This window comes from Pseudonaja textilis, chromosome 1 (assembly GCF_049901715.1).
Source record: "Pseudonaja textilis isolate UNSWEBS1 chromosome 1, rPseTex1.2, whole genome shotgun sequence".
NCBI classification, from domain to species: domain Eukaryota; kingdom Metazoa; phylum Chordata; class Lepidosauria; order Squamata; family Elapidae; genus Pseudonaja; species Pseudonaja textilis.
This window is the reverse complement of record NC_141990.1, coordinates 144778048-144791276: the sequence shown is the minus strand read 5'-3', so window position 1 is coordinate 144791276 and position 13229 is coordinate 144778048. Positions and strand designations below refer to the sequence as shown.

Sequence of the window (13229 nt, the reverse complement as noted above, 5' to 3'; positions counted from 1 at the left end):
GAATTACATGCATTATTGAAGGGATGGTAATAATCTAATTACTCCACCAGAGCACCAAGAGGCATATTTAAGGAAGGCAAGCATTGTATATAATGAAAATAACAAGGATCTGTTCAGTGATTATTGATATCAGTATAAGTGAATCTTTCTTGTTTAGGTTTGGGAAGCTTGGTTGCTTTCCAGTGGACTTAAATGAAATGTAGCTTAATTCTTAATCAGAATCAGAAAAACAATTCTATTTATTCTTTTTCCATAGTGGATTATATAATTATTAAGCCAATTAATGGGTTTTCCTGTGATATGGAAGCTTCATATGCCAAATACTGGAGGCCAAGAACAGGACTGGATGTTGGCCATAGGGGCGCTGGGAACTCTACAACTACAACTAAGTAAGCTCATCTGATTGAATTATAATTGTAAATTCATACATGAAGTCTTCTGTATGAAAGGTGGGGCAATGGCTTCTTAGATTCTAGACTTGAGTTATATTATAATCCAGGCCAACAAATGATGATTGCCTTTAAATACCATGAACTAAGATATCCTTTTCAGCTGGCTGGGCATTTCTGCTGGTTGGGTTATGCAGTCTTTCGCTAGTTTGGCTCCTTTCTTCAAAGCATGTCCCAATCAGTGTTGACTGGGAGTGAGAGTTCCAGCCCATGGTTATTCCAACATTGCTTCATGCTTCTGATATCCATCATTTTACTTGTGTGGGGTAGCTAAGAACACCATTTATTTATAACCTACCAAGGCCAATATAAAGGGTAGTCTTTTCACTAGCATTTCTTCAAGCGATTTCTAGCAATTCATGCTTTGCAATGAGCTTTCAAATAACTATATCCTCTTCCGAGCATAGTCATATGACAATATTGCCAGCCTTTCATCATGATATTCCTCTACCAGATGGCCACAGAAGTTTGATCACCTTATGACAATCCTCCAGTCAAGATAATACTTTTGTATGTGTATTTTAGAAACGACAATAACTAGCTGCAGTAGAAACTGCAAGAATTATTTATCTGTGGTGGAATTATTTTGATTAGTCACCTGTAAATTCAAGCAACCTGCAATTCCCTGACATTAGTAGTCTTTACATCGCTGTGCTGGTTTTAGGAACTGAAAGGATCTAGCAGACACGGCACTTGGTAGTATGATATAGTTTGAGGTAAGGGGTATTTTTGAATAATTCTGTAAATACTGGAAAGTCTTGAAAAGAGCACTATGAAGTCATAAAACTGATGTGTGTGAATTCAAAAATGATCACTCAAAGAATAAAAATAGCCAAATCTGTAAGTAACTAATTGTGGTCTTTCAATGGAGACCTTCCCAATATCTGCTATATGAAGCAATTGAACATATGGATGTTCTAGCACATAAGTCTGAAATCTGTCACTGTATCATGGTTGCTACTGCCGAAAATAATAACTTTCTTGGGTTTATATTGGTGAAATTAAAGATTTTAAAAGAGAATTTATTGTGTGAGGAAAAATAGAAGTGTCTGTGTTACGGCGGAGTATAGTCTGCATGAAATAAAATCCCTTGTTCCTGTCATTTGTCTGGAGGGGAAAAGTCAAATTATAGAGACAAAAGCTGGAACTTCAATTCAAAAGTGCTGTCCCCAATATTTACTTACTCCTCAACTGACTTTGCAAATTAAAACTTTTGGAGTAAGTAATGTTTATTTTATAGTTAAAATATATATAATGGCAATATCATCAACTTTGTGTATGACTTTTGAATTACTGAATTTAGTAATAGTTTTAGTTTCAATATTCTTTTAAAAAATAGAAAATTCTGTAGTGTAAGATTTTATACTTATTTATAATAATGGGAAACCACGTCTTAAGATGAATATTTACATATTGTAGATCGGGGTCACCAACCTTTTGGACCTCAGGGGCCACCAAACTCATAATTTTAAATCCCACGGACCGCTAATATGAATGTTGACTGACAGTGTCTTGCTGATGTTGGTGGGAAAGTCGGTCCCATATTCCAGAGCTGCAGTAGTCACAAGACTGGCCCTTTGGTCATCCCAGAGCTCTGCAGAAAAAGCAAGGGAAGGAGGGAGGGAGGGAGAGGGGGGGAGGCAGGGAGGGAGGAAGAGAAAGAGGGGGAGAGAGAGAGAGAGAGAGAGAGAGAGAGACTTTTGACTTCATGCAAGGAAAGCAGCAGAAGTCTTTCTTTCTCTCCCCCAACTCTGCCAGAAATGAGTCTTTGTGAGACTTGTCGCGCCGGCGCCCTCTTGGAGCAGGATGCCTTGCAGGGTCCCAAAGACTCATTACTGGTGGAGTTTGGGGGAGAGAAACTTAGACTTTTGCTGCTTTCCTTGCATGCAGTCAAAAGCAGCAGAAGAAGAAAGAAGCAGAAAGAAGCAGCCAGTGGCCAGGTGAGGTGCATGGGGAGAGTGGGGCAAGTTCCCCCTCTCCGCCCTTCCCCCCTCCCCTCACAACCTCGTATTGTTCACAATGCAAGTGATGCAAGCCTTGTGTTCCTGCAGGCCATGTGGGCAGCGCAGCCTTGTGTTCCCGTGCAGCCTGGATTAATTGCTTTGAGGGGTGCTTTGGGGGTGACATTTATCTGCGGAGCACCAAAAATTTCTCGCGGACCACCAGTGGTCCCTGGCCCACCGGTTGGCGACCACTGTTGTAGATCATATCTGTTTTATTTGTATTTGCACTGACTTTCTTTGTACTTGGATCTTTTCAGGCTTGCTAAAATTCGAGAAAATACCATTGCTTCTTTAAAGAATGCTGCTAAACATGTATGTATGCTACTTTTAAAAATAGTTTCTTTTTTGCATATTAACATTTAGAAATGTCTTTGCAAGTAATTACAGGTGAAACTCGAAAAATTAGAATATTGTGCAAAAGTTCATTTATTTCAGTAATGCAACTTAAAGGTGAAACTAATATATGAGATAGACTCATTACATGCAAAGCAAGATAGTTCAAGCCGTGATGTGTCATAATTGAGATGATTATGGCTTACACCTCATGAAAACCCCAAATCCAAAATCTCAGAAAATTAGAATATTGTGAAAAGGTTCAATATTCTAGGCTCAAAGTGTCCCACTCTAATCAGCTAATTATGCCATAACACCTGCAAAGGGTTCCTGAGCCTTTAAATGGTCTCTCAGTCAGGTTCAGTAAGAATCACAATCATGGGAAAGACTGCTGACCTGACAGTTGTGCAGAAAACCATCACTGACACCCTCCATAAGGAGGGAAAGCCTCAAAAGGTAATTGCAAAAGAAGTTGGATGTTCCCAAAGTGCTGTATTAAAGCACATGAATAGAAAATTATGTGGAAGGGGAAAGTGTGGAAGAAAAGGGTGCACAAGCAGCAGGCATGACCGCAGCTGGGAGAAGATTGTCAGGAAAAGACCATTCAAAAGTGTTGGGGACTTTCACAAGGAGTAGACTGAGGCTGGAGTCAGTGCATCAAGAGCCACCACACACAGATGGATCCTGGACATGGGCTTCAAATGTCGTATTCCTCTTGTCAAGCCACTCCTGAACAACAAGCGTCAGAAGCGTCTTATCTGGGCTAAAGAAAAACGGACCTGGTCTGTTGTTCAGTGGTCCAAAGTCCTCTTTTCTGATGAGAGCAAATTTGCATCTCATTTGGAAACCAAGGACCCAGAGTTTGGAGGAAGAATGGAGAGGCACACACTGCAAGATGCTTGAAGTCCAGTGTGAAGTTTCCATAGTCTGTGTTGATTTGGGGAGCCATGTCATATGCTGGTGTTGGTCCACTGTGCTTCATTAAGTCCAGGGTCAACGTAGCTGTCTACCAGGAGATCCTTCCACAGACGAGCTTTATGTGGATGTTGACTTCATTTTCCAGCAGGACTTGGCACCTGCCCACACTGACAAAAGCACCAAAACCTGGTTCGGTGACTGTGGGATTACTGTGCTTGATTGGCCAGCAAACTCGCCTAACCTGAACCCCATAGAGAATCTATGGGGCATTGCGAAGAGAAAGATGAGAGACATGAGACCGAACAATGCAGAAGAGCTGAAGGCCGCTATTGAGGCATCCAGGTCTTCCATAACACCTCAGCAGTGCCACAGGCTGATAGCTTCCATGCCATGCCGCATTGAGGCAGTAATTGCTGCAAAAGGGGCCCAAACCAAGTATTGAGTACATATGCATGCTTATACTTTTCAGAAGTCTGATATTGTTCTATGTACAATCCTTGTTTTATTGATTGCATGTAATATTCTAATTTTCTGAGATTGTGGCTTTGGGGTTTTCATGAGCTATAAGCCATAATCATCTCAATTATGACACATCACGGCTTGAACTACTTTGCTTTGCATGTAATGAGTCTATCTCATATATTAGTTTCATCTTTTAAGTTGCATTACTGCAATAAATAGACTTTTGCACGATATTCAAATGTTTTGAGTTTCACCTATAAATGATCCATACTTGAAAGAAACTGGCTGAAATCCAACTAATATTTTTTGCCACTGATAAGCCCTCAATATAAAATTATATTCCCTTCAATATTCCTCAATATTCCCCTTCTTCTTCCATTCCCCAAATCTGCTATTGAAAGTCATCAATTATCTTGGGTTCCAATTCTATCCTGTAACTTTTTAATGGAAACCTAGTAGGATGTATCTTTTTAAGCTAGCTTTTGAATGGCACACATGAATTAATAGATTAGTTTTTTTATAAACATCAGTGTTCGGTCTTCCTTTTCATTTCTTACAACTATTGTCTCCCCTCTCTAAAAAGCAAAAGAAATGGAGACTGGGATGTTTCTGCAGTTTAATTATACCGCACCCATATAAAAAAATAAAAAGATTGGGGGGAAAGCAGTACTCTTGTTTAGCCTTACATATTTTAATTGTCACATTTTCTATGAAAATTTTATGTTGGGATTTTAACATACTAACCTCTTTAATAAGTTTTAGTGATATCCCAAATATCATTCTTGTAAAATGATAATTACCGTCTTGTGAATTTTCACAGTGGGAGATAGTCTTTGATTACTTTACAACCTAATAGCTACCTCAAAATTCTAGCTGTATGATGCAAGCCCTCTACCCAAAAGACAGAAGAAGGACTGCAAAAGTGTAAAGAACAAAAACTTTGAAAAGACTCTGAAATTATATCATTCTTTAAAAATGTCAGTATTGATCATTTACTTAAAAAGTGTCTTATGCCAGCAAATTATCAGTTGATGCCATATATAAAATGTAACGGGAATCAATGGCTCAATGGTTAAAGGCACTGAGCTTCTGATCTGGAAATCTGGGTTTGAGACCCAAGCGCTGCATGACAAAGTGAGCTCTTGTTACTTGCTCAGCTCCTGCCAACATAGCAGTTTGAAAGCATGCAAATGCAAATAAATAAATTGGTACTACAGTGGGAAGGTAGCAACATTATATGCACCTTAGCGTATAGTCATGCTGGCTACATGACTACAGAGGTGTCTTTGGACAATGCTGACTCTCTTGGCTAAGAAACAGAGGTTTTAATAGTCTTCTACAATCGGACATGACTGGAGGGATAGGGGAAACCTTTATTTTTTAAATATAATAACTATATAGCTCTAGGTAATCATGATGAAACAAAATCGAGAAAAATATTAAATATGAGAAATTATTTCATAGCACATTTGGGGAAGCGGCAATAGTATCATAAGAAAAAAGTATTTGTCAACAAAATTAATATCTGTTGTGTCTCTAATAATATGTTCATTTCCTCTGGAAAATCATACTTACATGGTCAGCTTAACTGATGTTCCCACTGAAAGAATTTGACTCCATTTGCACCAGTTTCTTTAGTTGTTTTGTGATTGGAAAACTTAAAAAGCTTGTTACTTTTTAGAGTAAAATTTATTATTTTTTAGATGTAAAAATGTTTAGATATAAAAATTATTCTAGATCTTAAATTTTCATACATTTCTTCATGCATTCATGCCCACCTATTTTAAGAGATCTCCCCACTCATTCTAAATGGAAGATCACTTTGAATCTGTGAAGGAAGCTCTGTGGATCCAATTCAAAGTCAAGGAATTACTTTAGAATTCTTGCCCAAATTACGTACCTAATGCCTAAGGGAATCTTAATGCATAGTAATAGGACAAGGGATCATTTATGAATTCTATGAAGGGGGATAATACTGAACATTGCTTGCATTTTTTGTCCTTACAGCCTGAGGGTACCTAAAATGTTCCCCCAGAGAACCTCAATAAGCTACTTTTGTATTGTAAATTTCAATAGGAAAGATGGAGCAAAATTTTAATTTCATAAGGTATGAAATGAATGATATGTGGTTTAGTTAATTATATCCTTATTAATGAAAATAAAAATAAATTTATTTTTGTATGCTGGGCCTTCCTGCTTCTAGGAGGTGACACCTGGCATTTCTGTCAAAGCATACATTGAGCCATCAAATTCATCGAAGAAAGATGACATCAAAATAATGTAACAGGCTTGGAATGAATGGGAGAGAACTCCTTTCTGTGCAGGTTTTTTTCTATTCAACCTCTTAATTCTACATTGTTTATCTCCCTCCCCTTTTTGCCCCCACTTTTCACTTAGGGAGCAGCCTTTGTGGAATTCGATGTACACCTTTCTCGAGATCATATCCCAATTATATATCATGATCTTACTTGTTGCATTGCAATGAAAAAGGTATGTTCATTATGCATGATTTAATGTTTAGAGTGTCCATTACATGGTTTTAATTCAAGAAGCTAACATTGTTGATAGCAATACAATTCCATTAATGGTTTCTGTATCAGAATACTGTATTTTACTATTTATTTCCTTCTCTTGATACCCAAGATTAAATGGTTACATTTAAAGCAGCTATTTATCTGAATGAATCACAGGGATATTTATTAGACTAACATATCTCAAATGGGAAATTTGAAAAAAAAGTGGTTTTCTAGAAAGCACTGTCTTTCAGGAGCATATGCTGCCTTTTCTTGTGTTTTTTTATGCTGTCTATAGTCTAAACACCTTGAAATTCCTAGTAATGGAATCTTTAATATTATCCTCAATGTTACTTACTTATTAGCTTCAGGTTTATTTGTTTTTTGCTTTTTAATTAATATATAACATAGATTATTTAATACAAATTTGTATAAATAATTATTACAAAAATGCTGGAATTAGTAGAAATCATTGCATTGACTTTGCAACATAATCTGCATATATTTGTCTGGGAGTGAGTCCTATTAAGTGTATTTATTAGTTGTTTTTTAATTTTACCTGTATTACTTTGTAAGTAACTCAAGGCAATGAACATAACTCATTCTTCCTCTTATTTTCCCCATAGTAACAACCCTGTAAAGTCAGTTGGGCTGAGAGAGTGTCTTGCCCCAAATGGCCCAGCTGGCTTTTATCCCTAAGGGAGGGGGGCGTTGTTGAGGTATTCCCCGTTAGGGGAATGAGTGCGATGCTCCACTATCAATTACCCACAAATCATGGTTTACAGTTGAATTGCTAGACATAGCTAAATTAACATTCTTCTTAACCTTCTGGTGATTACCAGTATTCTGTCGTTTGCCCTTCTTACAGAATCTAGCTATATGTCCGCTAGTCCCACAAAAAAACCATTTCCTAACAGTATGGGCAGTTGAAACAAATCCTCTTCTTGTGGTTGTTTCTCTCTCAGTCGGTCTCTATCCTGCCTTGTTCTTGCCTCTTCTAACAATTGTCCGGTTATGTCAGTCAATGTCAGTTCATTTCTGGTCAGGACTTCCAGTGAAGATACGTAATTATCATAACTTTCATCCAATGAGGAAAGAATGATGTAAACCTGATGCAGCTCTGAAAAAATCAGTTCCATTTCATGTAGCTCTTGAAAAGTTATTTTCATAAAGTTCAAATGAGCTAACATATCTCCACCTTTCAGAAGACGTGCTCTAAACAGTTTACGTGTAAAATGTATGTGTGCACCTACACTGGCCTGAACATAAATCCTCTTCAAATTCTCCCAACACCTAGCAGCAGACTCTTCTCCACGAATATGGACTAGCTGCTGGTCATTCAGTGTTAGTCCAATTATACAAAGAGCTCGTTCGTTGTTCCATTTAAAGGCAGCTAACTTTTTGGCATCGTCCTCATCATTTTGATTCCAAGCATTTACATCCAGTGGATCCTGAACTGCAGCCCATAATCCTTCCCTACGCAGAAGTAGACTGCACTTCATAGACTAGGAAGTCTATGTTTGTTCCAACATAGTTTGTTCCATCCAACCGGGTTATCAGTGATACGTGTTGACGGGTCTAGTGCCATCTTTACCAGGACAGTAACCTACACTTAAACAGTACACAGCTGTCTGTATATGGTACTGTGTATTCACACTATCTCTCAGTTATCTGAGTCTGGGCCGATAACCAGTGTTGAGGTATTCCCCGTTAGGTGAATAAGTGCACTCAGGGAAACTTAATGAGAGTGGTGATGAATAACACACAACCAGCACACAGATACACTGAATAGTAAAATATAAGTTTTATTTCCAGTAAATGGGTAAACAAAGTCCAACAAACAGTCCAAATCATACACGGTTAAAGCAGTTAGTATTCAAAACAATCAGTCCAGGGATAATCCAAAAACGAAGTCCTTTTTTTTAATCAGTATCATAAAAAAAGCTCAGTAAATGGAGTTTGCGAGCAGTTGCAAGACTCATAGTACTTCAAGCAGAATGACGATCAGGCAAAAGGCAAATGCAGAAAGAACAAACCAGGTTTCTGGCTCCACCTTATGGCCGTTGGAGGAACCTCAGCCAATCACAATTACAGCATTCTCTTAAAGATACAACAGTATTAAATGACTATCCTGGTTTATATATTGCCAACCCAACTGTTAAGTGACTATCATTCCTAGCAGGGGTGGACCAAAACTCACATTTTCCTAATTTCTAACCTGATTACTTTAACTACCAGATCTACTTCCTAGCAGATAGCCTTAGAAGAATTTTAACATTCAGTGACTTTATAACCTTCCTGTATTTTTTTACTCTTTAAAGAAAAAGGAAACTGAACCATTGGAATTATTTGAGATTGCAGTTAAAGAGCTTACATATCCCCAGCTGAAGTTATTAAAGGTACAGTATTGTATTGACTGATTCATTAAGCATTTCTTAAAAAATACATCAAGTAACAGCATTATTTATCCGGGCTGCCTATGATTTGGTTGGGTCTACAACCTTAAACACTCAAAGAGCCATTTGGACCCTTTTCCCACAGAAAAGAAAACACCGGAAGCCACAAAACCTGGGTAGGTGTGGTCAACCCGATAACACTCACTCCCACCCAGTCACATGACAAACACCCCAGCCACACCTACCCATATTTTTGTGGCTCCCAGTATTTTCTTTTGCCTGGGAAACAGGTATCTCTCTCTCCCTCTCCCTCTCCTCTCATCTCTCCCTACCATCTCTTTCCCTCTCTGTCTCTTTCTCTCGTTCTCTTTCAACCTCTCTCTCATCTCTCTCTATCCTCTCTCTGTCTCTTTTATCTCTCTCTCTCCCTCCCTTCCTCCTGTGTGTGTTCCCTCTTGAACCATTTCCAAAAACAGGCGAGGGTTTGGGGATTTTTTGCTGATGCTGTTCTTCTTCTTTGAATGCTTTTTACCATACGATTTAAATCAAAAGTCATTTCAAGTTCCCAGATAAATGAAGCTCTTTCATTCGCCTTCTGTGGCTTTCTGTCGGTGAACACACCACTGGCTGGCCCCATACCTCACCCTCCCCTTCCAGTCACTCCTCACTTGCCCATAGAAGGTAAGGGCGATGGCGGTGGATGGAGACTCACTCCATATTCCAGAATGGGAGTGAAGTGTCCCTGTACTTCTTCTTCCAGCCCCTTGTTGGTGCTGCGTGTACCTTGGTCACTCTTTCTCTCTGCCCAAGACACTAGCCTGGCTGCAGCCAATGCTCCACATTGTAATGGGCTCCAGGAGTAGGGGAAGCCGTCTCCCCCATTGTGTAGCACACTAACTTTAACTGTGCTGTGCAAGGCGCTGCAAGAACAATGAGCAGGCCATGGAGGCGGCAAGACCAGCGGTGTCAGCCACAGCTGGGCTGGGCCGGTGTCTCAGGGCAGAGAGCAAGTTATGCCAAGCGACTGAGGTGCACGCAGCACCAACAAGGGCCGGAAGAAGAGGCAAGTACAGGGGTGCTTCGCTTCTGCTCTGGAATATGGAGCGAGTCTCCATCCGCCACTGTCACCCTTACCTTCTTAGGCCAAGCGAGGAGTGACTGGAACGGGAGGGCAAGAGGCGGGGCCATCCAATGGTGGGTTCAGTTGACAGGGAGCCACAGCAGAGGGCCCAAAATGCCGAATGCGGCTCTGGAGCCGTAAATTGCCGACACCTGGATTAGGGGAACCATTTGTTCCTATCATATTGGGCAGTTCCAATCAATGGGAAATATGAAATTGGCCCAGTGGTCTCTCCCTCATGAGGTACCCCAAAGATGCTCTCACACTTCATATTTCATATCTTCATGAAGCTGCTGGGAGAGGTTATCTGGTTATTAGGGTGCAAAATTATTAATATACTGCTCATACCCATTATAATATTGCCATTTCAAGCCTTGCTAGAAATGCTGTTCAACTCCTGCCTGGAAGCTGTTAGGTTCTGGATGGCACTTCTAGCATGGTGCCTGCATTATGGAACTTCTTCTAAACTTCTAAAAATTAGGCTGTCTCCCTCACTAATTGTCGTCTGAAAGCTTTGAAGACTTGGTTTTCAGGAATATTTGTGATTGTTGCTATTTGGATGTCTGTTTCTCATTATTAAGTGCTATAAATAATGTCTGATTGATTACGTGCTATCAAGTCAGCATCAGCTCTTAGAGACCACGTAAATTTTCTCCATTATGTTCTGTTCATAAACTTTTCAGGTCTTCCAGTGGTCCACTCATCACCACTGAGTCCAACCACCTTATTTCTGGTTGTCGTCTTCTCTTTCTTTCCCAACATTAGAGCCTTTTCCAAGGAGATGGATACTTATATTATGTATCTTAAGCATGATCATTTGAGCCTTCATGATTAATATTATTGTACCTTACTATTTGAATATTCTGTTGTAAGCCATTGTAGTTGTGAAGACTTGGCAGCATAGAAATTGTATAAATATATTCCTGACATTGACATTTATAAGACTATAAACGTCAACACATTCATGATGCTGTGCTCTGCAGAAGTTCAAATAGCAACAAGATTTTTATTATCAGGTAGGCAGTTTATGTCTATATTTAGGACAAAATTTTACAGATACTGCTTAGTAAATGAATTTGCTTGAAAGGTTTTGCAACTTTTGATAAATAAAGATTTCTAAAATATTTATTCATTCAATTTGTAGTTGATGCATGTGACTGCATTGAAATCTAAAGATAGTCAAGGTATGTAGAAGTCTAAACTCTTGGTCATACTTGCACAGTGCATATTTATGAATGTATTAATGACCTTGCTGGCTAATTTCAATAGTTAGTAGTGTGTTTATGTGGGAGTAGAATTTATAATATAGCACTGTTAATATGCAAAATATATTCCCTATTTATGAGAACTCTCTCCCGGTTTTTAATAATTTACTATCCTATTTTTTTAATGAAGCAATAAGCCACAAAAAAATTAGAAAAGCAAACAGTAGTTCTTTTATCAAATTAGTAATATCCCTTTGGAATTGGTTTTCCTGGTTAAGCTGAGCAATATACCTGATATATTTTGATCATTCTGTATTGAGATATTGAAAAAGGCCAATTACTACATAAATGTTTTTTAGTCCAGCGGCCCCCAACCTTTTGGGCATCAGGGAATGGTTCCATGGAGAGAGGCTTTTCCACAGACCAGAGGGAATGTGGCTTCATATGCTGCCTGCATTCGCAGATGGGGCTTCACTTGTTCATGTGGCTCAATTCCTGGCACGCTGCGAACTGGTGCCAGTCCATGGGCCGGAGGTTGGGGACCTCTGTTTTAGTCTAACTCCCTCCTATTTTATGAGGCATTTAAGATGGATTTTATAAGAGATGCTTATTGATATATGAAATGTTTCTATCATTTAGAAAAGTCAAGGAAGAAGATTAATGGGAGACAATTCAGATGTGCTGTTATCATTAAATTAGCCACTACATATTGCATTTATCTTATTACAGCTCTGCCTTGGAGCAAGATCACTGACATTTCTAGAAATGGGGCAATAAATTGCTGGCCTTTATAAATGGACAGGTAATCTGTCAGCCAACTGAAGCTCCTTGAGACCTTGGCCCTGAAAATGCCTGACAGAATGTTAGAATGTTGATGGTGCGATTTACATGTTTAAAAAGAGTGCTATAAAAGTGAGGATGAGAATGTATGGTCACCTTTAATCCTCAAATCCAAAAATGGCCCCTAGTTTTTCAGTTGCGTCCCTTCTATTGACATCATGGTCTTGTTGAAAGGCTTCTGATCCATTATCAGGTTAGGCATGTAAATTGTTACCTCCAAGGTGAAAAAAATTGGACATCTGTACTTAAGATTATGCATCATTGGTAATTGCATTAACTGTTGAAATTGGAAGCCCTTTATTTAAAATGTTTCTTTCATTTTATATTTCTTCTCTACAGAGACATTTAAAGAAGAAGAAAATGTACCTTCTGAGATGCAGCCATTCCCTTCTTTACAATCAGTAAGCTGCCATTTAGTCTGTATACTTTAGTATAAGCTCTGAAATAGAATACTGGAGGTATTAAAACCTAAGAGAATAATCCCATGATTTAAAAAAAATACTAAAATAATATTTGGCCCTATAACAGATAGGGAGCAAGATGATGTAAATAATTTTAATTGGTTTTTTTGCTTTGTAAGTATTTTTAAATCTGTTGCATAATCAGAGCTCAACTTTTATGCTTCTAATGCTTGTGGCTAAAGACAGATTATAGACAATGATTCCAGTGTCACTGTCTTATGGAGCTCTGTTAGCATTTATTTTGTTAATTTGATACTATACATGTAGTACAAGTATATTCAAGGCAAAAATAACCGAAATATATGTATCAAACTTTTAATATATGTATCAAAATTTTAAAATTACATATGCTGGTAATCGATGAAAATAAATCAAGGCTAGATAACGGATAAATAGCAGATAAACATTAAGGTGGCTATTGCAAAATGCTAATCTTTGAAACCAATGGAATTTTTTTCCAGATAATGTCAAATAGGTGCCCTGGATCAAGAATTCAATAAATGGAACATCGGTGTATAGAAAACTGCAC

The 13229-nt window shown here is 38.5% G+C and overlaps 1 protein-coding gene across 2 annotated transcripts in view; it reads left to right on the top strand.

Annotated features, from left to right (window-relative positions):
• GPCPD1 (glycerophosphocholine phosphodiesterase 1) overlaps window positions 1-13229 on the top strand; it is a 54912-nt gene that overhangs the window by 31231 nt on the left and 10452 nt on the right. For both annotated transcript variants that reach the window (XM_026710411.2, XM_087918776.1), the window contains exons 10-15: window positions 257-389; window positions 2710-2764; window positions 6563-6655; window positions 9000-9077; window positions 11339-11378; window positions 12579-12640. In XM_026710411.2, coding sequence (XP_026566196.1) covers window positions 257-389; window positions 2710-2764; window positions 6563-6655; window positions 9000-9077; window positions 11339-11378; window positions 12579-12640 — 461 coding nt within the window. The remainder of the gene's footprint in view (window positions 1-256; window positions 390-2709; window positions 2765-6562; window positions 6656-8999; window positions 9078-11338; window positions 11379-12578; window positions 12641-13229) is intronic.